Raw genomic sequence first — 25879 nt, 5'->3', positions numbered from 1 at the left:
TTGACGCTTTATATTAGAATACCTTCTTAAAACTAATCACTATTTTGAAGGTATTATATATCTTACATCCTTAACTAAACATGAATTTTTTTACTTGCACCATGAAAGAACCACCTTAATTTGTGTCTGATAGCGTTTTTTTATTTTTTCAATTATTTCCTTTAATGGAATTCTAGGACTCGACATGTATACATAATAATTTCGAGATTCTTGACACGGTAACGCGAGAAGCGCTCTAATCAAAACAGTTGAGGATCCTTCGACATGATATAAAAATAATTAAAAAGATACTCGGCTTCAATTTAAAAGCAATCCCATAAAACCGTGAGGCATGATATACCATGTAGCTGGGCCTTTCAGAAATGATAAATTAATTGGGTAATTGGTTTTCCTCGTTGGTGTCAACGGTAATTAACGAGAAAGGGGTCAGAACTCTCTCATGAAGATTTCAATAAAATTGTATTGCATAGCAGGTTTCTACATATAAAAGCTATTAGAGTAATTTTGGACGTCTATCTATTTTCTATGAAAAGGATCAAAGTTTTAGAAATACTGCTTGCCTGTTATGTATTAATGGTCGTATTGCATTCAGAATCATACTCAGATCGTAAATCAATTATAAATAAATATAAATTGTTTGTCAAATATTAATAAAATGAAAGAAATAAAATAAGGACGTCGTTATTTTCAAAGACAAATAATCGTCTGCGCTTGAAATATTTCTCAAAATTTTCGTATATAGATCGAAATTTGGATGATCTCTTTATAAAATAGAAATGTCTCGTTTCGATTTGGTATTCACAAATGACACTTTTATCGGATTCTGAAAGTTGAATTGCGACAAGTACTTCGATATTTAATTATTTCAAATCCTCTGTAGTCCTATTTAAATAAAAACCTCTATTCTCTATAATTCTGTTCGTCTTTGACCAGATGCCACTTTCATTGACGTAACTCACCAATTAGCTGCAACGTTTCAAAGTGGCAATTTATTAGCCGCGCAGAAGGATCCAATTACAGGTCGCCAATTATCGCCTGTCTGATCAATTCACGAATACCTAATCGCGTTACTACCGTGAATACTGACAGACGTTCAATCCATTCTCCTGCACATAGTCACCCGATTCAATCTCTGCTCTGTTTCGGTTCGCTTTAAATGTAATTTGAAGTCTAACACTCTTCAATTGCTTAAATAATCTCGAAAGTCTTTGCCCGCCTTGATATATTCACAGTTATTTCAAATAATTATGAAATAAAAAAATATGTTATTTGAAATAATATCTCATATATTTTATAGATCGTAAAAATAATATTCAGATTACTTAGTAACACAAATTCAAAGTTTAAAATATTACAAATTTATAAGTACAGCATAAAAGTAAGGCGAGTAATCATATGAAACCAAGTGAAAAATAAAAGTAATAATATTACATGCATATTGTAATAAGTTTGTACTTCTAATACGTACCATTTTTTGATTTTATTTATAATCAACGTGGTCACACTTGGATTGTCTACAATTGAAGTATGTACAATACGTCAAATTACATTGTAATTTCTTGATTAATAATTCAAACATATTGGTTGTACTTATACTGTGGCGATACCATGTGCCTATTGCGTACTATATTTCTTATATGTACGCACGGTCGTTCTTGGCACAAAGTTCAGATCGAGTGACCATTAATCGCGACCGAAGTGTCGTTTGAAAACGTTTTAACGCGGAACCGGTGAAAAAAGGAGAAGTTGATCCTCCGGGTGCCACTTCCTTTCAGCTTCTCGCCGTCCTCGGCAGTCGCTAGGCCCGTGCTCGAGACACGATAGGATAATTAATGGCGGGTATCTTGGCGCGGAGATAAGCGCGAGATTGATAAGCCCGATCGTTAGAGCGGAAGTTTTAATAAACCACTCGCGAGAAAAACAGGGGGAAAGGAGTACCGCTCGAGGGAACGAGCGATTCGGAGATGGCGGCGAAGGGTTGAACGAGCGATTCAGCGCGGAAATAAAGGGGCGGTAGCGAAGCGTCATTTTCCCCGCGATCAAACGAGGGAAATTTCGGGGGAAACGGAGTCGCGACGCGACCGAGGATTACACTCGAACTCGATGTCTGCTCACCCTCGTTTTGTAGACCCGCTCAACGGCGACGTTGTCGGTGAACGATGGCTCCTGCCAGAATATTAAGCGATTTCGTTCGCCGGAGCTTAGCCGCACTTCAAAGGATGTCGGGCACGTCGAAACTTTCGGATTCTCGGTGTCTGGAAATAGTAATATAATCAGCCATTAGTGTAGCAAACAAATTGCCCCGCTTTCAGGGCACGGTCAGCGAGTGAGACGAATCGTGAAATGCTCGAGATTTATCATACATTCTCCTACATTTGCCGTAAATACATAAACATACATTTGAGCGAAAGTGGCTGATTAAAATGGTAAATGATCGTTCCGATGACGAAATACGAGATCACTTTTCGAACAACTCAATCATTTTCACTTGAAAATATTTCGCTTTTTCTCTGGCGAATACGAATCCGAAGAATGGAATAAATGATTTGAAATTACCATTTGCAAATTGCTTCGTTCTTCGCGAAAAAGAATGATCGAAATGCAAGTAAGAGAAAACCCGCACCATCGAGTACGTTTAATCATAAACGTGTAATAAAGTACGTTTCTTAATTTATTACAGCTTTGATAAACAAATATTCCATTTTTGTAAACGTGCTACGATTTCGCCGACTCTACTTTACACGTTCATTCATAAATATTTGACGATAACACGTGTGCACTTTTGGAAGCGTAGGCTCCCATTAGATAAAGTGTTACGAAATGAACGGAATCAGGTTTGGATTGCAGTCGTAATTTCACTTCGAAATAAAATTTCCGCGACGGATCGAATCCGTTTCGTCAAGTTTTTCACACCCGGTCGGCTGCGTCCTGCACGCCTTGGTCGACAAACAACCTCCAGGCCGCGGTAAGCGTCGCCTTAATCGTCGTAATTAGTCCAACAAGAAACTCCCAGGACAAGTTAAACCGTTATCGAGCAATTAAGAATTACCACGGCAGGCTTGCCCCCGTCTGGATCAACCCCGAGCCCGCTTCACAGTAATTGCATATCGACTGCCAGAATCCGGGCTTGCACCTGTACCTCATACAACCTCCTCTGTGTCCACCGGAAGGAACTTGCTTAAAGGGAGTTTCGCGAACTTTTGGAATAAGTAATTAAACGAGACGCGGCTAAGTGCACTTTACCGACGGGAACTAAAGTTCCCCGGTATCGAGGCTTCGATACGCATACAACCGAGGCTAGTTTCGTTGACTGTCCCACGGCTTTCGAAAAAGTTTCCCTTTGTTACGCCGAGGGATCGATCGTTAAGCTCTGGCTCGTCTTTTGCGCGTCCAATGATCACCCTGCTCACCGACTGCTTCCTTTTCAACCCCGCTTCTTTCGCCGTTCCTGTTACTTGTTCTCTCTTTCGTTCGAATCGAGATTGAATCGCGGTTTGGTAACTCGTCCGGTTGCTCGTTAATCCCGTTCGATCGGAACTTTCCGCTGAATCGGTAAACGTTTTTGTTTGTCTTCGAGCAAAGGTTTCGCTGCACGAGCCCCGGGGACAGGAACTGCGCCGTTAACCTGTACCCGTGCATTCTTCGGAAGGGATGCGTGTTCGTCGTCCGCTGGAACTTCCTCAGGGGAAAACAATTCGAACAACATAGAAAGAAACCGAATTGATCCGTTCGTTATAAAAGTGGTGCGAGTTCACTTCTTTTCAGTGGAGATTTTCCGAGCAGTGCTTAAAAATGTCGATTTCCATTTTTTTAAAATGTCGGTGTCGACGAGGTAATATTTTCTTATGAATACATTCGTTACGAAAATAATGTTGATCCACGACACGAACGATCTTACGTTTCTGCAATTGCAACGACATGTTGGATTCACATACAAAAAATGTTAAAATTGTCGCGGACAGTAATTGGTACACCATGATTATTTTTAAACCCTTGATCACGCTTCATCGCTAGCTGATGTTCGTTAATGATGCGAAATTAAAAGTTTTCTATTCCGGTCCAATCATCAAATCCTCTCAGACAGTATTTCCACGTAGACAGTATACATGTATACATTAACTTTTTACACCATGACCATTTATTTACCTTTCTTTCGTGTTTTATTTCTGAAACTTACAAATAAAATTCATGTAATGTATCTTTATAATTTATACGATTTTGTGTCCCATACATAAATAGTATCAGAAAACCCTGCCACATAATTGAAAATATCAAAATTTATGTAAATCTCTAACCCAGATCATTTGTATACATACATAGAAGGCATAAGATTTTCACCACATGAAATTAGAATGTTTTCAGATAATCCGAAATATCAACGTTTGTCAATATCTAAGAAATACGATTTCTATCTAAGCACGAAGGCTTTTTCCTTTATTACAGAACAACTTCGGAATGTTTTTCGTCAAAATAATTCCATTTTTACGTCATATATTTTATTCATTTATATTATAATTTCTTTTGAGTTTAGTTGAAATAAATTTAGCAATTAAGTAAACTATACACGAGACTCGTGAGAATTGAAAAATTTCAATTTCTTAGGTCACGCAAGCCAGTTAATTGATTCGCTACTTTAAGAAGAATTTAAAACAAACTTTCTCAATTATTTCATAATCTTCTAGAGGCGTACAGTAATTACATATCATATCTATACCAATTAAAAAAAGACAGCGAAAAAACTAATTGCGAGCTTTAAAACGAAAATCAAACAAGTAGTAATTAAGAATAAAAATAAATATCGAACAAATATCATTCAAATTCACCTCACAGTGTCGTTGGACATCCCGCCCCGAATTCGCGATATTTTCAAAGACATCACGCGCGGTAAAGTTACCACAAACGTTAAGCCGATGTAATCTCGACTTGCGGAGGCTTGTCCGCATGTCCCAGGGCAAATGCTAGAAAGCTGACATTAATAATAGAGACGTTGTAGTGAACGATCAGGGTAGTGAATTATGAGACACGTTTCTCGCACCCTGGAAGCAAGAAATTTGCCAAACGAAAAAATACGAAAACAAAGGAACTACGTGAGAAAGCCTGTTCACAGGATGATATGTGATCGCATATCGCGATTCTTTCTACGCAAATGCTTCGGGGGCAACAAGGCTATTATCTCGCGGATAAATATCGTATCCATAAATCATGTGTAAGGGCAAACCCGCAGAACTTTTTCATTTTCAACTTCGCGCCTTTATTTAACGTTATCTTCTGATGTTTTATTATTATAAAATACGATATATACAATATTTTAACTATCATGTGGACATTTTTAGTGGAAGGTATGATGCACAAAAGTTTTCCATGGGTTTTGTACAATTTGCAAGCTGTACGAGAAGCCAGGAAGTCATTAAAAAATTTAAATTTTAAAAATTGCCTTGTGACTTTGTTAACTTGCAAATATTTTTAGATGCCTGTAGGAGCGCCAACAAATATTTCAACACTTTACCATTTTTCACTGACATCCACGTCATCGAGTTAAAATCGATCACGGCACACTGTTTTTGTGAGGTCTTGAGAGTGCGAATGTGTGTACTAAATATTGAAAATGTGCTGTCAACAAAAAAATATCTTTTCTTTTGCAATTTCATTTACAAATCTAAAAGTTTTGTGGATTTGCTCCTAAACGAGATCAAGTGATATCGCTAAATATCGTTTCCATTCGAGCCGCGACCGTGGACCATTCGTTCTCTCGCACATTACACAATATTGTGCCAGCCAGTTCTGGAATGCTTATTCTTCCGTTGAAACTTTACTGATCTACTGCCCATAAATCTCGAGGTCATCGTCTTGGTTGTTACGCAGGATACGACCGAACCCATGGCAGAATAGAAAGAACGTCAAATCTAGGGCAAACTAGGGCAAGAGTGGGCGTCTAGTAGGAAAGTGATAAGAAAATATCTGTCAAGCGACTTTGTAGAAATAGGGAAGAGTTCGAAATCATACCTCAACGATTTCGTTGTCATTTAAAGATATAAACGGTACCTGTTACAAACATGAAATATATGAGTAACAAGTAGACTGCGGATCTTTATGCGTTTATAGGAAATTTGAATGTACAAGAACTTACAAAATGTAAACAATATGCAAAAATATACAACAGATTGAAAGTAAAGTCCACGTTATATCATTTGCAGAATATAATAAATTTCTATTCAGGTTCAATTTTTGTAAGCACCTTCGCGAATAACAAGCTGTTTTCTCGGGAGTTATTAGTGAAATTAATTACTCGATTACTTAATTTTCCAAAATCGATTTTATTACGCGACGGATAAAAATCATAAATACGGGATATCAGGACTGGTTGAGACAATTGTAGCGTTGAATCGATACATTCAACCATTGTTCAGCGAAATACACATATGTACACGAAAGGAACGATGTGCGACTGAGAAACAAATAGAGAGTGGGAATAGGGACCGGTGAAATAATGTTTCTATGGTGCAAAAAACTTTTTTATCGATAGTTCGATGGACTCGGTGGGAAAGTAGAGGAGAAAAATAGAGTCGGAGGTAACCTGGGGTGCCGTGTATTTATGTGACATTGCCAGTGGAAACCGTGGCTGCTTTCCTGGAGAACAGTTTCATGTTGAGTGCTGTTACCCGCTCGTGCAATGCGACAGTGAAACAATAACTTTTCGATGAATTTAATGCGCGGATCTAAAATTGGATTCAGACCGCTTTGTTCGCTTAACGATCAACTCGTTACGTTAGAACACATTGTCCTGTTGTTAAATTTAATTGATACATATCATCAATCTACCTGAATGATCAGTTCTAGATCCATAATTATATGAATTTCTATTTACACGATATAAATTTAAGTAAATTAAATATGTATAATTTGTACGAATAAAATTTGTGCGACCTTTAAGTACGTACGTTACAGTACGTTTAAATGGAAGAAGAATAACAAAGCCAATGTCATTTTTGTTTGTAAATGTTATTCTTTTGAAAGTGTGTCAATTTGTGAAAAATTTCACTAAAGTTTTCAATTTTTATGAGAAATTCTTGTATTTTAATATGGTTGCGATACCATTTTGTACACTTAAGCATGTAAATTAGGAACTCTTATTTTACTTATAATAATTGCAGATAAACAGTGTTCGTGTGTTAAGAGTGACAAACTTATTATTTCACACTTGCAAAATTCTCTATTGGTCAAATACTTTCTATTCTCAAACTGCTATCAAAATGACACGCTAAGTAATCATATAATAATAACTGGTCGGAACAAAATCTTTGAAGCAGAAAAATACATACATCACTCATGATATCTTGAAAAACAAATTATAACGTCCTTTAAGAATATGTAAATTATAATTGAATAGTGTAGACGGACTGTAATATTATAGAACTGAAATCGAACCGCTTAATGCGTGTATCGCGTGACGCAAAGAATGTGTACGTTACTCGTTGGCTGGTCATACGTGAAATAGGATTTAAATCGCGGGGGCTGCGGCACTCCGATATCAAATTATCCACGTAAACGGTAATTTTAGAACTTTCCATCGGGTCGAACCCCTACCGCCATAATTCGTCGACATCCAGACTTTGAAAACGTATTTACATTATGAACGAGTAGTTAATACTTCATACGTTTACCACGGAGGTTACGCAACCCTTAAGTAGTAGCGCGAAATTGTTTTATGAGCGTGATACTGGTTCACTTGGACGTAATAGGAAATTATGAGCACGTGCAAAATTAGTTACCGGATGAAATGAATTTCTCTCTGTCCCGACATTTCTAAATCACGAAGTAATTTTAATTTAAACTCAACTTCGTTAGATCGCCCTTTTTGTCGTGATCTAAATTTCCTAATAGACGTGTCGACGTAGATAAATTTGTACGGTGTTTATAATCAGAGAAAATTAAATTTGTGATAATAAAATACGCCTATCAGCGTAATCGTGGTAGACATTTAAATATCATCCTTCATATTTAATTGTAATAATTTGTAGTTTCAGTTAAGATAAAAAAGAACAATGTAAGTCATACCACCTGTGTTATATTAAAAAAAAATTTTAGAGCCACTTTTGGAAAACATTTTATATATTAATGCGTGAATATATACTAGATCTTATTTTCTTCAGATTTACTCCGCTCTTTTTATTACCTATAACGGTTACTTCAACTTCATCGTATCACGCTAATCCCTGTTAAATCCTCAAGGCCCCTCAAAAGTCAAGTTTGCTTTAATATGGCGTGTAGTCCACTGTAAACTTAGTTTCAACCACGTTTGCACCGTTTTTATATCTGACCAGTACAGTAAACCCCTTGTTATCCGATTGTTGTGCCACCAAAACAGTGTATTTCCTTCTACAACACTATTCCGTTTCCAATCGACGTAGCCACACACATAGTGTTTACCTACTTCCTTCTATAACCGGTAACGCGTATTCTGTCCACAATAATTGAGTTGGAATTGGTGTCGCGATACGTGTCCAGGGAGCATAATAACGCTGTCGAAATTGGAATAATATTTACAGCAAGATTCATCATCGAATTTTAGTATCAGTCGTGCATAAGTTAACGGACGTGATCTCATTCTTCACGAATTCAAACGGTAGTATTGGTTTAATTAAACAATCAGTTCGTTGGATCTGTGCATTTTCTTAATCCAGGCGTGTTACAAGTTTACGAGCAACTTGTAAGTCTGTAAGAGACATGCGAAATTTCCACACACGACATTCGGGGTAGCGTTTCTGTATCTGACAGTTTTCGTTACTCGAGACCTGTCACTTAACTCTAATCCAACGATTTCATGTAACTAATCAAATAGAGATCGAGGTACATGTCTACGACGTACCTGCATTGACACCATGTAGATTGAATTCTGATATATTTGATAGCAAATCACAAACATGATATTCGTATGGTGACTAAATATTAGTAAGCTGATACTAATCTAATTTAGGTCAAAAAACAATTAATACTTCATGTCGTTTTAGACTATCGTAAACAAAATTTTGACGTTAGAAATGTATTTCGCCTAAAAATATGTAGATATAAGACCTTTGATGAAGAAACGACAGTTTTTACTTCCATCTTTTACTACAATACACACGTGAGAAAACCCGTGGGGATCAAGTTTTCATCGATAGCGATACTTGTCCATAACAACCGGGAAAGTAAGGGGCTACGATCCTTCTAGATGGACCAATCCTATGTAAACGGTGGACAATATACACGACCCATATCTCATGTACACCGACGCGATCACGATGGACGATTGTTATCATAGAATTTGCTCAGAACACTCACCTCGAACTCGTATCACGATCCTGCAAGTGCTGGTGTAATTCGATACAGGTGACCAGGCCGTGAAAGTGACAATCGTTGTACCTGCAGGTAAATCTGCTTCTAATTGTTTACCCCAAGAAGGAGAAGCATCTACGTATCTGTATGTACACACAGAAAAAAATACAAAAATAAATAAATCATTCATCGATTTCGAAAATATTAACAAATATCTATCATCAATCTGTCATTATCATCAATGATCTATCATTAATCTATCGTATCAATCTCAAATGTAATGATAGAGTAAAAACGTTCAGACGAATTCTATTTATTGGTATAATAATCTGACAGTTCAGAATGCATTAAATATGTATATCTCCGTGTTAATTGAATATTTATGATGCATATAGTAACATTCAGTCTTTGATTAAATATTAAAAACAATCACGGGTATAAGAAACATTCAGTCTTTGATTAAACGTTAATAACAACTACGAATAAGTATTCATTGTATACAGTAATCGTGAGAAATTTGTTAATATTTTAATATCTACTGACTGAACCAATTAAATATTAATTTTTTACAATAGTTAAATTAATTCTCAGCAGTATTTGTTTAAACAATGATCGAGAATTTAACATTAAGATTAAACGTTAATAACAATTACGATTAAGAATAAGTATTCATTGTATACAGTAATCGTGAGAAATTTGTTAATATTTTAATATCCACTGATTGAACCAATTAAATATTAATTTTTTGCAATAGTTAAATTAATTCTTAACGGTATTTGTTTAAACAATGATCGAGAATATCATTTTTCTGTAATATTAATTGACGTTTCGTCAATTCCATCGTCCTTGGATCGATCCCATCCTTGGATGGGACAGACTCTGCTGACACGCGTCGACCAATCCGGCGTTGACCAATCCGCGTTCGGCTTTCCTCGACTGATAAGTACCCAGGCGTCAGAGTCTTCAGTCCTCGCGTATACTTCGGGCGATAAGGTCGTACTGACCTCGCGTGTGCGCGTTGAGCCGACCGAGGACCAAGGCTGGCCTAGGATGACCAGGGGGTGACCAATGCTGACCAATGCTGACCAATGCTGACCACTACTGACCACTACTGACCACTACTGACCACTACTGACCACTACTGACCACTACTGACCACTACTGACCACTACTGACCACTACTGACCAATTGGTAAATGATGATCAGCACTGGTGAGCGAACGCAAATTTTTTATTTTTTCTTTATTTTTGCACTGTTATCATCGTGCTCGCTTATATTTCCCTGTATTCCAAGACACAATTATGTGTCTTTGGTTAGGTTTAACTAAATTTATACAACATTATGTTTAATTTGCATATTTATTTTCAGGCTATTTTTTTAATTTAATTTTCTCATTCTTATGTATGTTAATTTCTATTTTCGTATTAATTTTTCATTATTTATCATTTTTTCATTCGACACTAATATTACTTTAATTATTTTATATGGTATTATTTATATTTCCTGATTGTTCTAGTGCTTTGATTTCTCTTTGCTAGGTAGATTCGCACGGTGGGGAAACGACACGCGATTGAATTGTTTCTTCGAATTCTGCGATCGATTGTTTCGTATATATTGATCGATGGAGTTTTATGAAACTCAATATTTTAATCGATAGTTTTCCTTTTTTATTTTCTAATTATTTTATATGGTATTATTTATATTTCCTGATTGTTCTAGTGCTTTGATTTCTCTTTGCTAGGTAGATTCGCATGGTGGGGAAACGACGCGCGATTGAATTGTTTCTTCGAATTCTGCGATCGATTGTTTCGTATATATTGATCGATGGAGTTTTATGAAACTCAATATTTCAATCGATAGTTTTCCTTTTTTATTTTCTAATTATTTCATTATATTACTTCTGTATACGTATGTCTATTCCGATTTTCAGTTTCTCTTATCTAGGTATTTCATCGAACGAAGACGTCGCTTCCATCGAACGAAGACATCGCATCCGCCGTGGGAACCTTAGTTCTAAGTCGCGTTAGAACATAAGGCCAAGCAATTATTACCCGTTTTTCTCTTGTTTGTTCAGCCGCCCCCGGGGGCGTGTAATTTCGTCCATTTCGGTCATTATTGTTTCATGCAATAAGCAGAGTGACCGACCGTGTAGATGAACAGAAAGGTCGGTTGCCGTCCTCTAGCTAGTCTTTTTCGAAAGAAAGACATCGTCTTTCTCTTGCTAAAGACTCGCTAAGAGGAAACGGGACTGACCCAGTAAGTCTGTCTGCACGGTCGCGTCGTGTTCGCGATTTCATTGTAGCTTCCCTTTAAAAAAGGAAAATGTTCAATAATTGCTTGACAGAGTCAGACCAGGAAATCGAAGGAGTTTAGTTTCCTTCGATTTCCTTCTTCGCGTACCTAGTTTCTAAGATTGTACAGAGAGAGATCGAAGGAACTTTGTTTCCTTCTATCTCCCTCGCGGGTCTCCACTCGCAGCAACCTCCACGTGGTGAGACCTGGTAATCGGTATTATTCGGGACAAAGAATCATTTGTTTATCCTTTGTCGCGAGTAGTAGCGAGCTAATGGCTGCAAACTTGTAATAATATGTTTAGATATAACAAGTAGGTGCGTGGAATGGCACGCTTTACAAGTGCAGCATCTTAGACACAATGGTGAAGTTTTATTAATTCTTCGCAGACATTTGGAAGATGATACAAGCGACTTGCGATGCAATAAGTTTGTCATCACAAGTCTATTACATCCTTTTCAGAATACCTTTTAGCAACTAGAAGTTGGATAAGGAGCAACAAGATTCGAGCTGGTTTGAATTTTGTCGCTCGGTCGCGCGACATTTATGTTAGTGCGAATAGAAGCTACACCTTACGATCCCCTCTAGTGATCGACGCGACGTCCCCATCGCGTCGCGATCCAGACGATCTCTGTATCGGGCCTGCGTGAAAGCTCTGCGCCGACCGATACTCCTTCGAATAAATAGAGACGCGAGCACAAATACCAGGGCAAAGACGTGTATACACCCTTGGAAGGAACCCTCTAAGCTCGTTTGGAATTCCCATTGTGCCGCGCGCCAGGCCTGCAAGCAGTGCCGGTTGCGACGGAAGATAAACCAATCCTATTGTGGGAACGTATTGCGCAGCCCGAAATCCGCGAAAAGAAATTAATTTCGTTGCTTTTGTCGACGTAGGGGATTTCATGGATCAACGGATCCTTAGATCTGTAGAGTGGTTTGGAGTTGAAAGTAATAAGTTGAATCACTCGTAATAATAATCACTCATTTCTCTGCCAACTGGAAATATGTAACCCCTTAACACGTTGTCTGCCAAACGAATGTTCTTGAAAATTTCTGCTAAGATTAAATATTATTTAGACTATCAGAGTTTAGGTAATGAAACATTTATCGTGGTATTTAGTGTTTGTAATTACATCAAAATTCAAGAACTTTATTTAGATTCATCTCCTGCGACGTCTAACTTTCAGAATTAATCTTTCTAGTTCTTGAGTGAAAAACACTGTCACCCATATATGGATGACACGGCGATCAACATGTTAAATGGAATTATGTTTTATTCCCACGACCAAAGACTTGTGGCTACTAGTGATGCCCCCTGCAATTATAATAATTTCATACTATCAACAGAACCAGAGTTTGCTTTTCCATTATGTTAAACTAATCCCTGTCGCGACACATCGGGTTTTCCCTAACGCAGCATCGAGGGTTCATTATACGCAAACCGAATTACCTTTGTCGACGCATTAGTCATCGCAATAAGATTGACGGTGTATGGGAATAAATACCTCCACCAGTTCATGTTGGACTTAGGCTGTGGAAACGTGACGCGTATCGTGTTCTGCCTTGCGGGTAGCTCCACGTCCATGTCTCGGGGACACCTCACGAACGGTCGTGGCATGTCTGAAGCAACAAAGCCTGTTATTAAACATGCGGTTTTCCGTGAAACGTCCGACGGAATTATAGCTCTAGAGGCAGTACGAGAAGGGACGCCACGTAACACCGACGACATATATGTATCCTTACGTCACACTGAAATTATCACGTTCCACGGAACTGTCTACGTGCCCGTAATCAAATTATCGACTACTCGCTAAATTGCTGTAGGGCTCAATTACTATGGCGTTCCCTTTCACGTCTTCGCAGTAACTGTCCTCTTACAGCGGACGTGGATAACTGCGTCTACCTTCTTACTTTAGACGTAATTGTTTGGCAGTCTTCTGGTGTGTTTCCACGATCGTCTATTCGCGGAAATGGTTTCCCAAATTCGAGTCGAGACCTTGGTAAGTGAAACGAGAGCTAAACGTTTATTAATGAACGATGATGCGAGGCGTTTCACTTGCTACACCTGGGCGATAAATCTTATCTCCAGGTAGAGCTATTTAAGTGGTAGATCTCATTAGGATCGCGTCTAGATATTTTGGCGTCCAGAGTAACGATAAAATACGATGCTCTTTGTTTAAAAAATACGGATCTCGAATATTTTGTGAGAAAACTAAAGTAAATAGATTCATTTGGAAAAATAAGGTTCGTCAGTGTACATATGATAACTCTGAAACAAAGGACAATTATGAAATTTAAAATTCAAGCTTCGAATTATAAGGGACGTGTTAGCTTGCAGTCATAAATTTATTAGAAAGAAAATTCACTTGTTGAAATACAATACTCGCCCAACAATTGGTCTGTCGAAAGGCGAGCATGCACCCGCGTTAGTTTGGACGAAAAATCTCATTGTGTTGGCCGAAACTACCGGCGGCGGCGGCCATTGCGGAAAAGAGGAGCTTGTCGCTGAGGGTAAAAAGGCAAAACGACTGAAGACAGCAGACTGGGGACCGAGAAATGAAATGTAAAAAACGAAAACGCGTCTGTGCAAGCTCGTTAAGGCATGGCGTTAACGTACGACGTCGTTAGCAACCGGCCTTTACGCCGGAACTTCCTATTATTAAATGCTGTTTAGAGCGGCTGCGTGACTAATTAAATGCACCGAAGGATTTTCGTTGGTAAATAATTGCCACCGAGGGGCCATCTTCCTCCCCCAAATGGCGGTTTGCAAAAACCGTCAGCAGCAGACTACTCGATTCTCACGTTTCACGAGCATTTCGTGAATTCCGTCAAGCGAAAAGAGAGATCTTTCTACGGACTTCCTAGCTCAGGATCTTAAACAAGTCACTTGCTTGCAAATTTTTGACAAATATACTGACATTATCCATTTTTACCTTTGCACAGTTACATTTGCATATACCAAGGACGGGTAAATGTTTCTACGAAAGGAAATATTGTATCAACTGTATCATTTATTTCGACAGTGGCATAAGTTACTTTGTTTTTAAAACACGATGTTAAAAGGTTTGCGATTCAACAGCTTTAAGCATACTTGCATTGGTTATCTCAAAATCGATCACAATCGATTAGAGTACACTTTCCACAAACAAAAATTCAATCTTTGCACAAATTCTTTCTCCGTCCAAATCATCGTTTTATCCACTTAATATATATATATATTTAACGATTCTACTTGTTATAAATTATCAGTCAAAACAGAATGTAAGTAAAAGATAATTGCATGATATTCAAGCCCGGTAAAAGGCAGAGGTTCGTCGAATAATGTTATTATACAAGCCAATCCATATTACCTCTTTTTATCGTAAAGTTCCAGTTTTACATCAACATATTTAATTCAATGTTTCTTTACACTATTATAGATCAGCAAGCTAGTAATTGAATATCCGTCCACGCTTACTTTCATAATCGTATTAAAAGTTAATTTTACTAAAACCAGCGAGAGATTGTTATTAGAACTTTGAAAAATAGGAGTTCCTCGCCAATCCAGAGTGGCTCGAACCTTCGCTGTTAAATACAGATCTGGTTTAATACAATCCTAAGAGATTTTACTGTCAGTATAAAGATCGAAGGCAGAGCTTACCCGAATGGTAACGGGAATCGGTCACGATCGATTCTTGAATGCAAGTGGGTTTCTTTCCGTTCCATCGATCGCCAGCCATGCAATACCTCGTGTGCGGTCCTTCCAGCTTGAAACCCCTTCGACATCGTATGTGACATCTGGTTCCAACGGGATAAACCACTGCTCCTGAAGAATGGCCTGGGCATCTAATCTGGAATAAGAAAAATACCAAACGTACAGTGCGACCATGAGAATTTGACACATTGATCAGACACATTTACATGTGGGCAACGTGCCAACAGTTGAACAGAAAATGTTTAACACTGTGTCCTTGTTGAACACATATTCATACCTTTTTTAACAACAACTTGAGCAACACGTTTCCAATTCACAATTAAAAAGGTCTTATTACGGCACTCCCGAATTTCCGTTATTTATTATTTATTACGAAAACGTAAATTAATGAAACGTGTTTAAATGTGGTAGTATTATAACACATTTATTTCAAAGTTTCCATTAGCCTATTAAACTTGTAGAAATTATTTATTATAATATGATTCATTCAGTACTTTTTCCTCAAAATTTGTTCTTAATCCCGTATACTTTCAAAAATACTTGAAGAGACCTGTTACGTTTTATTAACAGTAAAATAATTTTAGCTACATTTTACTAAAATTTACAATTACGTTCGTATTGAACTTGCCAAAACAACCAAAAGAATAGTATAATAATAGTAGTGTACGTAACAAAAATTGTGCCACATCATGATTTCACACTCTAAGAACAATATTGTATAGTGTACTTAATTTTGTATTTTATATTTTTTATTCATACCTTCATATTAAAAAAAAAACAAAAAAAAAACAATACAGTAAATAATTAAATGTTTTATGTAATAAATTATTACGCACCTCAGAGTGTAGCGGCGGTTCCATGGCACGACATCTCAATTCCGCTGAAATGCAAGTTCTCTCGTCGGAAGCCAACACCAAGTCGCCACTGCAGGTACAGTAGTAACTTCCGGGTGTATTAACACATTCGCCGTCGCAAACGTCGTTACGACTCAAGCACTCGTTTATATCATGACACTCGCTTCTGTTCCTGGAAAAGAAAAGCACGATTCTGTTTAGGGAAAATTTTCTGACGCCTTCGAGCGTTCTGACAGTTTGTCAACTGATTTCAATTTTTCAATTATAAATTAATTTCGTCACCTCAGATTCAAGGCAAACCCAGCACGACACGTACATATGTAGGATCCAACTGTATTGATGCAATCCTGCTCGCATCCTCCGTTGTTCCATTCGCATTCGTTTGTATCTAATTACAAGCAAAAGATTATTGCCTTCGTTCACAGTAGCTCAACTTAATAAAATCAAGGAAGGTTCTATAAAGTAAAAAAAAAATTTTAATCTGAACGTGTTTGGTAATGAATTACTTGTGATTTTTATATTCTTCTGAATCTCTACTGATCTCTTGGTAGAAAAAGGAGTATATCTTCGGTAGCGAGATGATTAGACAAGAAATTTGAAATTTATATTCCCTTTAGTGTAATAATTTGTATATTATGTCTAGAGTTTCCGGGTAATAACTTATTTATTTGTACAACATTTTAACCGGATAATCTATATTACGTATTCCTCTTCGTAAGGATTAAAATATTGCTACTACAAGGTAGTCTACAAGATAGAGATGAATGCATTTATAAATGATTGATAAATGTACACTCGAGAATGCTGCTGGCGCGATGAATAGCGAAAGATAGAGCCTGACTTTCCCCTAAGCATATATTATCCTGAAATTCTTGGCAATCAGCCTGCTACAGCTAATTGTTCGAATGACCCACGACGGGGTTCAGATGCGTGCGTTATACAGCTGTCCAACAAACCCAGTTTATGGCGTCGCTGGCAAAAAAAGCATTCCTAAAGCGCGAGGGTCTTCGCAGACTTACTGTGTCTACTCCACGCTGTAATGATACACATAAAGTGCATTCGGAACAAAATAAGAAAGCGTAGTGCAAGTACTGATGCGCGCTAGCTGGAAAATCCGTCACGTTAATCGAAACCATGCCAACTATTTAAAAGGCTATATAAAGGGTGTCCTAAAATTCACGCAAGATTTGAATTTGCCATCATTTTTGCAGTAAATTTTTGGCAAACACGAAGAAAGAACAATTTGACAGCTGAGAGTTTAGGATTAGTAAAAATGGAGCGTTATGCGATGCAACAACGAGATACTCACCGACACACGTAGAATTCCGCATCTCGAAACCGCTCTTGCACCTGCACTCGAAAGATCCAACCGTGTTGACGCAGAGCTGTTCGCAACCATGTTGCTCGACGCATTCGTCAACGTCCCTGCACTTTGAGTGATTAACCTCATCGACTACGAAGCCTTTTTTACAGTCGCAAACGACAAGGTCGTTCTCTTCTTTGCAAATATGCTCACAGCCGCCGTTATCGTTTGCGCAAAGATCGACTAGGCGACACGAGTCGTTCCTGAATACGTACCCCTCCGGACAATCGCATCGGTACGAGCCTTGCTCGTTAATACACACATGTGAACAGCCACCGTTATTGTGTTCGCACTCGTTCACATCTGCACAGGACTTTTGATCCTCCTTCAAACCATAACCCATCGGACACTCGCAGCGATGGCTGCCCTTGACGTTAACGCAGACATCGGAACATCCACCGTTTTCCATTTCGCACTCGTCGATGTCGAGACAGGTTCTCGAATCTGCGCCGAGCTGATAACCGCTGGAGCAGCGGCAGACGAAACTGCCTTCCAAATTGACGCACTCGTCCGAGCAGCCACCGTTTTTCACCGAGCACTCGTTCAGATCGTTGCACAGCTTTCCAGCTTCGTCCAAACGCAGTCCCACGGGACAGCTGCACCTGACGCCTCCGGCGACGTTGAAACAAGCGTGCGAGCAACCGCCGTTGTTCATCTTGCACTCGTCCACGTCGACGCAGCTTCGCGAATCGTTCGCCAAAACGTGACCATCGGGACAACTACATTTCCACGAGCCTGGAGTGTTAATACACTCGTGAAGACACCCAGCAGCGCCTGTCCCGCACTCGTCCACGTCGACGCAGGTGCTCTCGTCCTGCGAGAGTTCGTAACCGTCAGGACAGGAGCAAAAGTGGCCACCGATGGTGTTTGTGCATCGATGCGAGCAGTCCCCGTTTCTCTCGAGACACTCGTCGATGTCCAGGCAACTGGACTTGTCGGAATGCAGATAGTGTCCCTCGTAGCACGAGCATACGTAGCTCCCTAGGAGATTCAAGCAGTCGTGGCTGCAATTATGCTGGCTGCTCAGACACTCGTTCACGTCGATGCAGTTCCTCTTGTCCTCCGGTAATAGCATGTAACCTGTCGGGCACTCGCAGTAGTAGGACCCGTTCGTATTCTTGCAAACGTGCGAACAGCCTAACTCTACGTCGTTCTCGAACTCCTCGCATTCGTCGATGTCTTCGCAAGTCTTCTGATCCTGTTCGAGTCTGAAGCCCAACGGACAGGAGCAACGGGTCTCCCCGGTGTCTTCCTCGTAGTGACAATGGTGAGAACAATTTCCGTTGTTCTGTTTGCAACCGTCGACCAATCTGCAAGTCTTGCTGATATTCTCGAGGACGTATCCCGATGGACAAGTGCAACGGAAGGATCCTACGAGGTTCAGACAGCCGTTCGAACATCCTCCGTTGTCGTTCTCGCATTCGTCTATGTCGTCGCAGAAGGCAGGCTCGATGGCGCTCACTTCGAACCCCTCGTTGCAGACGCACTCGAACCCACCTGCTATATTCACGCACTTATGCGTGCAGTTGTCCTTCAATTCCAAGCATTCGTCGACGTCGACACAGGTAGCGTTATCCTGCATCGATAACCGGAATCCCGATGGACACTCACAGCTGATCGACCCGCCGTTAAACGCGCAGATGTCCGAGCAGCCGCCGTTGTTGACCAGGCACTTGTTCTCGCGGACGCAAAGAAGTTTATCGTCGGCAAGAATCATCCCGGAAGGACAAGAACAGGAGGTCTCGCCTTCCTCGTAATTGCAATCGTGGGAACAGCCACCGTTGTCCAATAGACACTTGTTCCGTTCCAGGCAGACGGTTCCATTCTCGGATAGAATCATTTCTGGTGGACAGCTGCAAGATATTATTCCAGCGTCGTAGCTGCAAAAATGGGTACAGCCGCCGTTCTCCATGTAGCACTTATTCTCTTCGACGCAAGTGGCGTTGTCATCCTCCAGGAGCATTCCCAAAGGACAGAAACAAGACACGGTTCCGTTCTCGTAGTCGCATAAATGCGAGCATCCGCCGTTGTCGATCAAGCATTCGTCGATTTCCACGCAAGTTTTCCCGTCGTCTTGCAATAGTTTGTAATTGTCTGGGCAGGCGCACTCGACGCCGCCCTCGATGTTCGCGCAGAGGTGAGAGCAACCGCCGTTGTCCTCGACGCACTCGTTCACGTCTTCGCAGGTCCTTCGATCCGCAGCTAGTCGGTAACCCTTTGGGCACCCGCACTCGAAGCTGCCATCCGTGTTAACGCAGGAATGGGAGCAGGGGTTGTTTACCTCGTTGCTCGGCTCGTCGCACTCGTTCCTGTCGACGCAAGTTACGTTGTCACGGGACAGAACATACCCGGCGGGACAGTGGCACCGGAAACCGTTTGACCCGCTGACACACTCGTGCGAACAGCCGTGTTGACCTGCGCAAAAATCAATCTCCTCGCACGTTTTACCATCGCCGTTTAATTTCCAACCCTCTGGACACTCGCAGCTGTAACCGTCTGAACCGTTCACGCACGTGTGACTGCAGTTGTGCGTTTGGCCGCAAATATCCGCTTCGACGCAGGTCTTGTTGTTCTCTCGAAGGATCATATTCGCTGGACAGGAGCAGTTGTAGCCACCCTCAAGATTTTCGCACCGATGAGAACACCCGTGGAGGTTCTTAATACACTCGTCCACATCTTCGCAGGATCTTTGATCTTGGCGCAATTCGAAGCCTGAGGGGCACTCGCAGCGATAAGAGCCATTCGTGTTTACGCACGTGTGACTGCACGAGTCAAGTTTATCTTCGCACTCATCCACGTCTTCGCAAGTGGTCTCGTCGTCCTGCAACTCGAATCCTTCGGGACAACCGCAGCGAATCTCGTCTTCGTCTTGCTCGTACGTGTGGGAACAATTGCGGTCGCTAGCTAGGCGACAGTTCTTTAGATCTTCGTCGAGCTTCCACCCTGTCGGGCAGCTGCAGTCGTATCCACCGGCAACGTTTACGCATTCGTGAGAACAATTGTGCAAGAGGTCTCGGCATTCGTCGACGTCCTTGCACGCGCGGTCTTCCTTCGAGAATACGTGTCCCGTGGGACACGAACAATCGTAACTTCCTTCGAAGTTTACGCAGCCATGGGAACAGTCGTGAGTTCCTTTGGCACATTCGTCGATATCGATGCAAGTTTTATCGTCTTCCCCGAGAGCGTATCCTGCCTCACACCCACAACTATAAGATCCATCCGTGTTGTTGCAAGAGAAGCTGCAGTTACTCGACTTCTCCTGGCATTCGTCGATGTCCTCGCAAGTTGAACCGTCGTTAGCGAGTCTGTACCCCAAAGGACACCGGCACTTGTACTCGGAACCATTAGCCACGCAAGAGTGAGAGCAGGAGGCGTTGGCACAGGGATTATCGAAGACACACGTGGCGCCGTCGTCTATTAGAGTCCAGCCCGAAGGACAAGAGCAGCGATAAGACCCGTACTCGTTGTTACAAACGTGCGTACAGTCGTGTTGTTGCGACAGACACTCGTCGATGTCCTGGCATTGGCCTTTGTCGTCCTGTTCGAATCCTTCGGGGCACGAAGTGTCCTGACACGTCAAGCCGTCTTGCAGAAGCTTCAGGTTTCCAGGACAGCTACACGTGTAGCTTCCTGGCGTGTTCACGCAATCGTGAGAACAATCGTGCTCGTCTTCGCGACACTCGTCGAAATCCTGGCACGTTCTTCCATCACCCTGTAAGACGTAGCCTTCGGGGCAATCGCACTTGTAAGTATCGCGGTCCCTCTTGCAAACATGGGAACAGTTGGCGAGACTGCACACATCGATCGGATTGCAGTTCCTCTTATCAACGGCCAAGGTCATTCCAACAGGACACGCGCATTCGTACGATCCTTTTGTGTTCACGCACTCGTAGGAGCACTGATGCGTTCCTTCCAGGCACTCGTTCACGTCCTTGCAAGTCTTATTGTTAATATCGTTCTCTATCGCGAAACCTGCGGGACACGCGCAACCGAAGCCACCTTCTTCGTTCACGCATTCATCGGAGCATCCATGTTCGTTTAACAAGCACTCGTTGACGTCCTCGCAGGTGCGACCGTCTTCTGACAGCCGATATCCTTTATAACAGGAACAACTGTAGCTGCCCGGAGTGTTCGAGCAGACGTGGGAACACTTGTGTTCGCTGCCGGAGCACTCGTCGACGTCAGAGCAAGTCTTGTTGTCGTGGTTCAAGGTGAATCCTGATCGACAAGCGCAGGTGTAGCTACCGTGAACATTTGCGCATTCTTGTTCGCAATCGTCGACACTTCTGGCGCATTCGTCGATGTCCGTGCAATTGAACTCGTCATGGTTGGACGTTTCTAGACCAGTCGGACAGTTGCACGAAAAGCTACCCTCTAAATTGACGCAGGAATGAGAACATAAGCCCAGGGCGCACTCGTCGATGTCCGAGCAACCACTTCCATCCTCCATAAGCTGATATCCCGAGGGACAAACGCAGATCGGGCCGCTCTTTGTCTCCTGACACCCGTAAGAGCAAGGTATTATCAGCGTATCGCATGATCTCGCTCGAGCACAGGTGACGTTATCCCCTTTCAAGCTGAATCCCGTTGGGCAGGTACAAGCGTACGATCCTTTTATGTTCTCGCAGCCGTGGGAGCAAGGGGGAGGCGTTTTCTTGCATTCATCGACGTCGTTGCAAGACACGCCATCGTCGTCCAGCTCAAATCCGAAACGACACACGCAGTAATAACCACCAGGCTCGTTCACGCACTCGTGTTGGCAGCCATGAGGCTCCCCTTCGTCCCCTTCGACGCACTCGTCGATATCTGGAACAAGGTGGTTGTTGGCATCAAGAAATAATATATAATAAACCGTTTTCTGACATTTTTATATAATTTTACATTGCAACAGTTATGAATTGTCCTAAATATTACTCTAAAATGTTGACTTTAAGACAAAAATTTTGCTTCCAGAAATACTTAACACTTAGAATAGCAACTGCAATAATATCTTGTAAAAGCATTTTATCGTATCATCAAAAACAACAAAAATCATTATGTCTTCGCAATACATGTGTTTTCTAGTAAAATAAATACAAATAATATATTTGATGGAACAGGTGCAAATGAATATATTCTATGGTAACTGAAAATTACGAACCAACGCATTCGCCATATTCGTTCTTTCTGAAGCCGTCCTCGCACTTTCCAAACTCCGGAATCTCCGTAACACCATCGTCATAGTCGTCGTCGTTGTCGTCATTGTTCTCGGCGTCGTAATCCTGATCCTGAAGAACTTTCGTCAACTTCTGAGGTTTGGCAACACACCTGTACGATCCGATGGTATTTTCGCATACAGTGTTGTTCGCGCAAATTTTGGATGCGTTCTCGCACTCATTTAAATCTAATAACACAATAAATTATGATGTTTAATTCACTTGCTATACAGTTACATATGCAAACAGGTTCTTTAGTTTTTCTTTGAATAGTTTTAAATAATGTTTAGATTTAAACAAGAAGACACGAAAAATCATATTGAGTTTTGGACAGTGTTTTAGTAAACAACGTAGATAATATTTAAGTTAATTAATGCAATGTTGTTCCGCTCCGATAATAATTGCTAGGGGTGCGCGGGATTCCCGAGAATATTCGGGATTTGCGAGCATGTGCGGGATCCCACGAAGATCCGGGATTTTCGAGAATATACGGCACTCAAAAAAGAAATCTATATAAGGCTGTTATATTATTTTTATTTGAATTGTTCTACTGTCGACCTTCGCAAGCGCCACGATCAATAGAAATACTCAATATAAACGGATACATTGCTCGTGTCGTACCAGATCGTACGAGTGCCCCAAGATTATCAAATCGATTTTCTCAAAAACGTAGCTTTCTTGAAGAAATCCACATTTTCAATTTATTCATAGACGAATAATAATAATAATAATAAAAGTAAAAATTCAATAGTCTATATAAATACATAAAATTGCGATGTAAGAATAGATGTACAGCAGTATACCTACTATTAACGTAAATGAAACTGAATTTTATTCTACTAATTTACAGTCTATTCAACTGAATTTACAGTATAACATAAAACTCATGTTTCGGTGTAACTACAAATCACGTTCCGAGCAAAACGAATCAAGTCCACTTCGGTAGTTTTTTTTTTACCTTGGCATGTTTTCCAATCGTTCGTCAAATAAAAGCCATCTGGACAAAGGCAGAAAGCGCTTCCAGGTGTGTTCAAACAAACGTGAGAACATCCTCCATTGTTCGTCGAGCACTCGTCGATGTCCTCGCAGGTGTGATTATCCGACGCTAATTTGTGTCCAGCGATATCGGAGCAGCTACACTCGTAGCTCCCTTCGAGATTGATACAAGCACCTTGGCACGGACCGTGCCCATTATTCGGGAGGCACTCGTTAACGTCTGAACGGAAACAACCAAGTAACCTTGTAAATTACGGACGAAATTGCACGAGGAATGCTTACAAGCTGGCAAATGGCAACTGGCAAGAAGTTCCTCCGAGACATTTTTCGAGAACCACCTTATTTTAGGAATATTTTCACTTTTAATTGTTCTTCCTTGTTTTCGACCTTTCGCTTTTCAAATGGCCATAACTCCAGCAAGTTACAACGCGAAATTAAAACTAAATATACCTATATCTTAACAACAAAAAAAAAGAGCAAAATCTATAAAATTACACAAGCTTTCAATTTTGATTTGAAATTTTCTAACATTAAACCACCTCGGTAAACATTTCAATCCTCTCGTATTCGAAATTCTAAATTCCTTTATACGTGTAAAATTTGTAATCTGCTCGATGCAGCCTGGTAATAATGAGTTTAGGTAAACCAGAACGCTCCGTAATGGCGCCTGAATTCGCAAACCGCATCAAGCGATTCGATAGCCAAAAGGTTGTTTACGATTCTTGCTTTGGTTAGGGATGGACCGCAGAAAGTCTGGCTGTAGATTCCTCTTGCTTTGGTTAGCCATCCGTGGAAAAACAAATTTGTAAATATTGCAACACACGAACGTTTCGAAAACAGATTGATCGATTACGAGGGTTAAACGTACTTGGCTTGAAAATTCCTTGAATAAACGCCCGCGGATTCGGGGAAGTTTCGTTAAAAAGTCAAGCAAATCGACGAATAATTATATTAATTATTGGGTGTAATTAAAAAATTTTTGTAAATTATAACTTCCTCCCCCTCCCCAAACTAAGGAACATTTACTATACTGAATATGTCGATTCAGTTCGACAGTTCAATTTTTGTTTGTTTTGGATGTTTTGTTCTACCAGAATCTATATTCTGTATTTTTGATCGAATTAATTTATCTTCATTTTCAGATTATTAAAGTGGAATTTCGGATACGGAAAGCTCTACTGTAATTTCGTTTGTATATATATTTGTATATTCATAAACCATATTTACATATACGATTAGGTACATATCGTTATAATAATTATGTTTAAAAATACATCGCTCATTAAAAATTAAAATTGCAGTAATATTAAATTTCACGATTCAATGGGTACATAAATGACAGTAATTATTTAGAGAAATGAAATCCTCGAGACTGAAAGTACGACTTCGAGATATCGCTTTGAAAAAGCATTTTAAGTCGGACTGAAGTAGTCTTGTACATAATTTCTCCGACTTTTGACCGAACGGAGACTCGTTTTCTCCACATTCCATCGATTCGATCGGAGCAAAGGGTCCTTGCCAATAAATAAAGAATTCAACTGATTTGATCCGGTCGTAAATGCTGCTTCATTTAATTTTACCCTAGAGCCAGAGAGCTTTTACAGAGATGGTAGTTTCGAACACGGATGGAAATCGGAAAAGATTACGATCGGAAATAGAAGATATATTAGCGATCGAATCTAAGGTGAATAATCGAAGTTTCTTTTCATCCTGAATGAATTACATATATCCACATTTTTTAAAAAATAGCTGTAGAATAAAAATATAAAATTTCCTAGGAGTAATGTGTATTTGTTCAGTTTACCATCACATATTATGGCTTCAATTATAATAATTTCTTAAAATTATTCATGCACAAAACTCATTTTATTTATAACAGTAAAAGCGTGCCATTTTATTTAATAAAATTGAATTAAGGTTGCGACTCACCAACACACGATTTGTTGTCGGCGCCCAGTTGAAAACCCGAACGACAATCACAACGGAAGGAGCCAAGATCATTGTGACAAATTTCAGCACAGCCAGCCACACCTTCGGCACATTCATCTATGTCTGTAAAAATGGATGATAAAACTGTTATTAAAATAATTATTTCTAGTGAATTTTAACAAAATCTATATACAGGGTGTCTACAGTTAAGTCTGGATATACACAGGGAATCAATTCTAT

At 40.2% G+C, this 25879-nt stretch overlaps 1 protein-coding gene across 1 annotated transcript in view; it reads right to left on the bottom strand.

Moving 5' to 3' along the window:
* The window catches only part of LOC128875379 (fibrillin-1-like), a 119866-nt gene that overhangs the window by 22891 nt on the left and 71096 nt on the right, over window positions 1-25879 (bottom strand). Inside the window, exons 5-14 of the mRNA XM_054120906.1 lie at window positions 25640-25762; window positions 23673-23930; window positions 22660-22902; window positions 17466-22325; window positions 16439-16544; window positions 16139-16328; window positions 15249-15438; window positions 13114-13228; window positions 9322-9458; window positions 2116-2255 (exon numbers count right to left, since the gene is read on the bottom strand). Of these exons, the coding sequence (XP_053976881.1) occupies window positions 2116-2255; window positions 9322-9458; window positions 13114-13228; window positions 15249-15438; window positions 16139-16328; window positions 16439-16544; window positions 17466-22325; window positions 22660-22902; window positions 23673-23930; window positions 25640-25762 (6362 nt within the window). The remainder of the gene's footprint in view (window positions 1-2115; window positions 2256-9321; window positions 9459-13113; window positions 13229-15248; window positions 15439-16138; window positions 16329-16438; window positions 16545-17465; window positions 22326-22659; window positions 22903-23672; window positions 23931-25639; window positions 25763-25879) is intronic.

This window comes from Hylaeus volcanicus, chromosome 1 (genome assembly GCF_026283585.1).
Source record: "Hylaeus volcanicus isolate JK05 chromosome 1, UHH_iyHylVolc1.0_haploid, whole genome shotgun sequence".
NCBI classification, from domain to species: Eukaryota; Metazoa; Arthropoda; class Insecta; order Hymenoptera; family Colletidae; genus Hylaeus; species Hylaeus volcanicus.
Note: the sequence above shows the minus strand (reverse complement) of the source record. Positions and strands in the feature narration are given on the sequence as shown.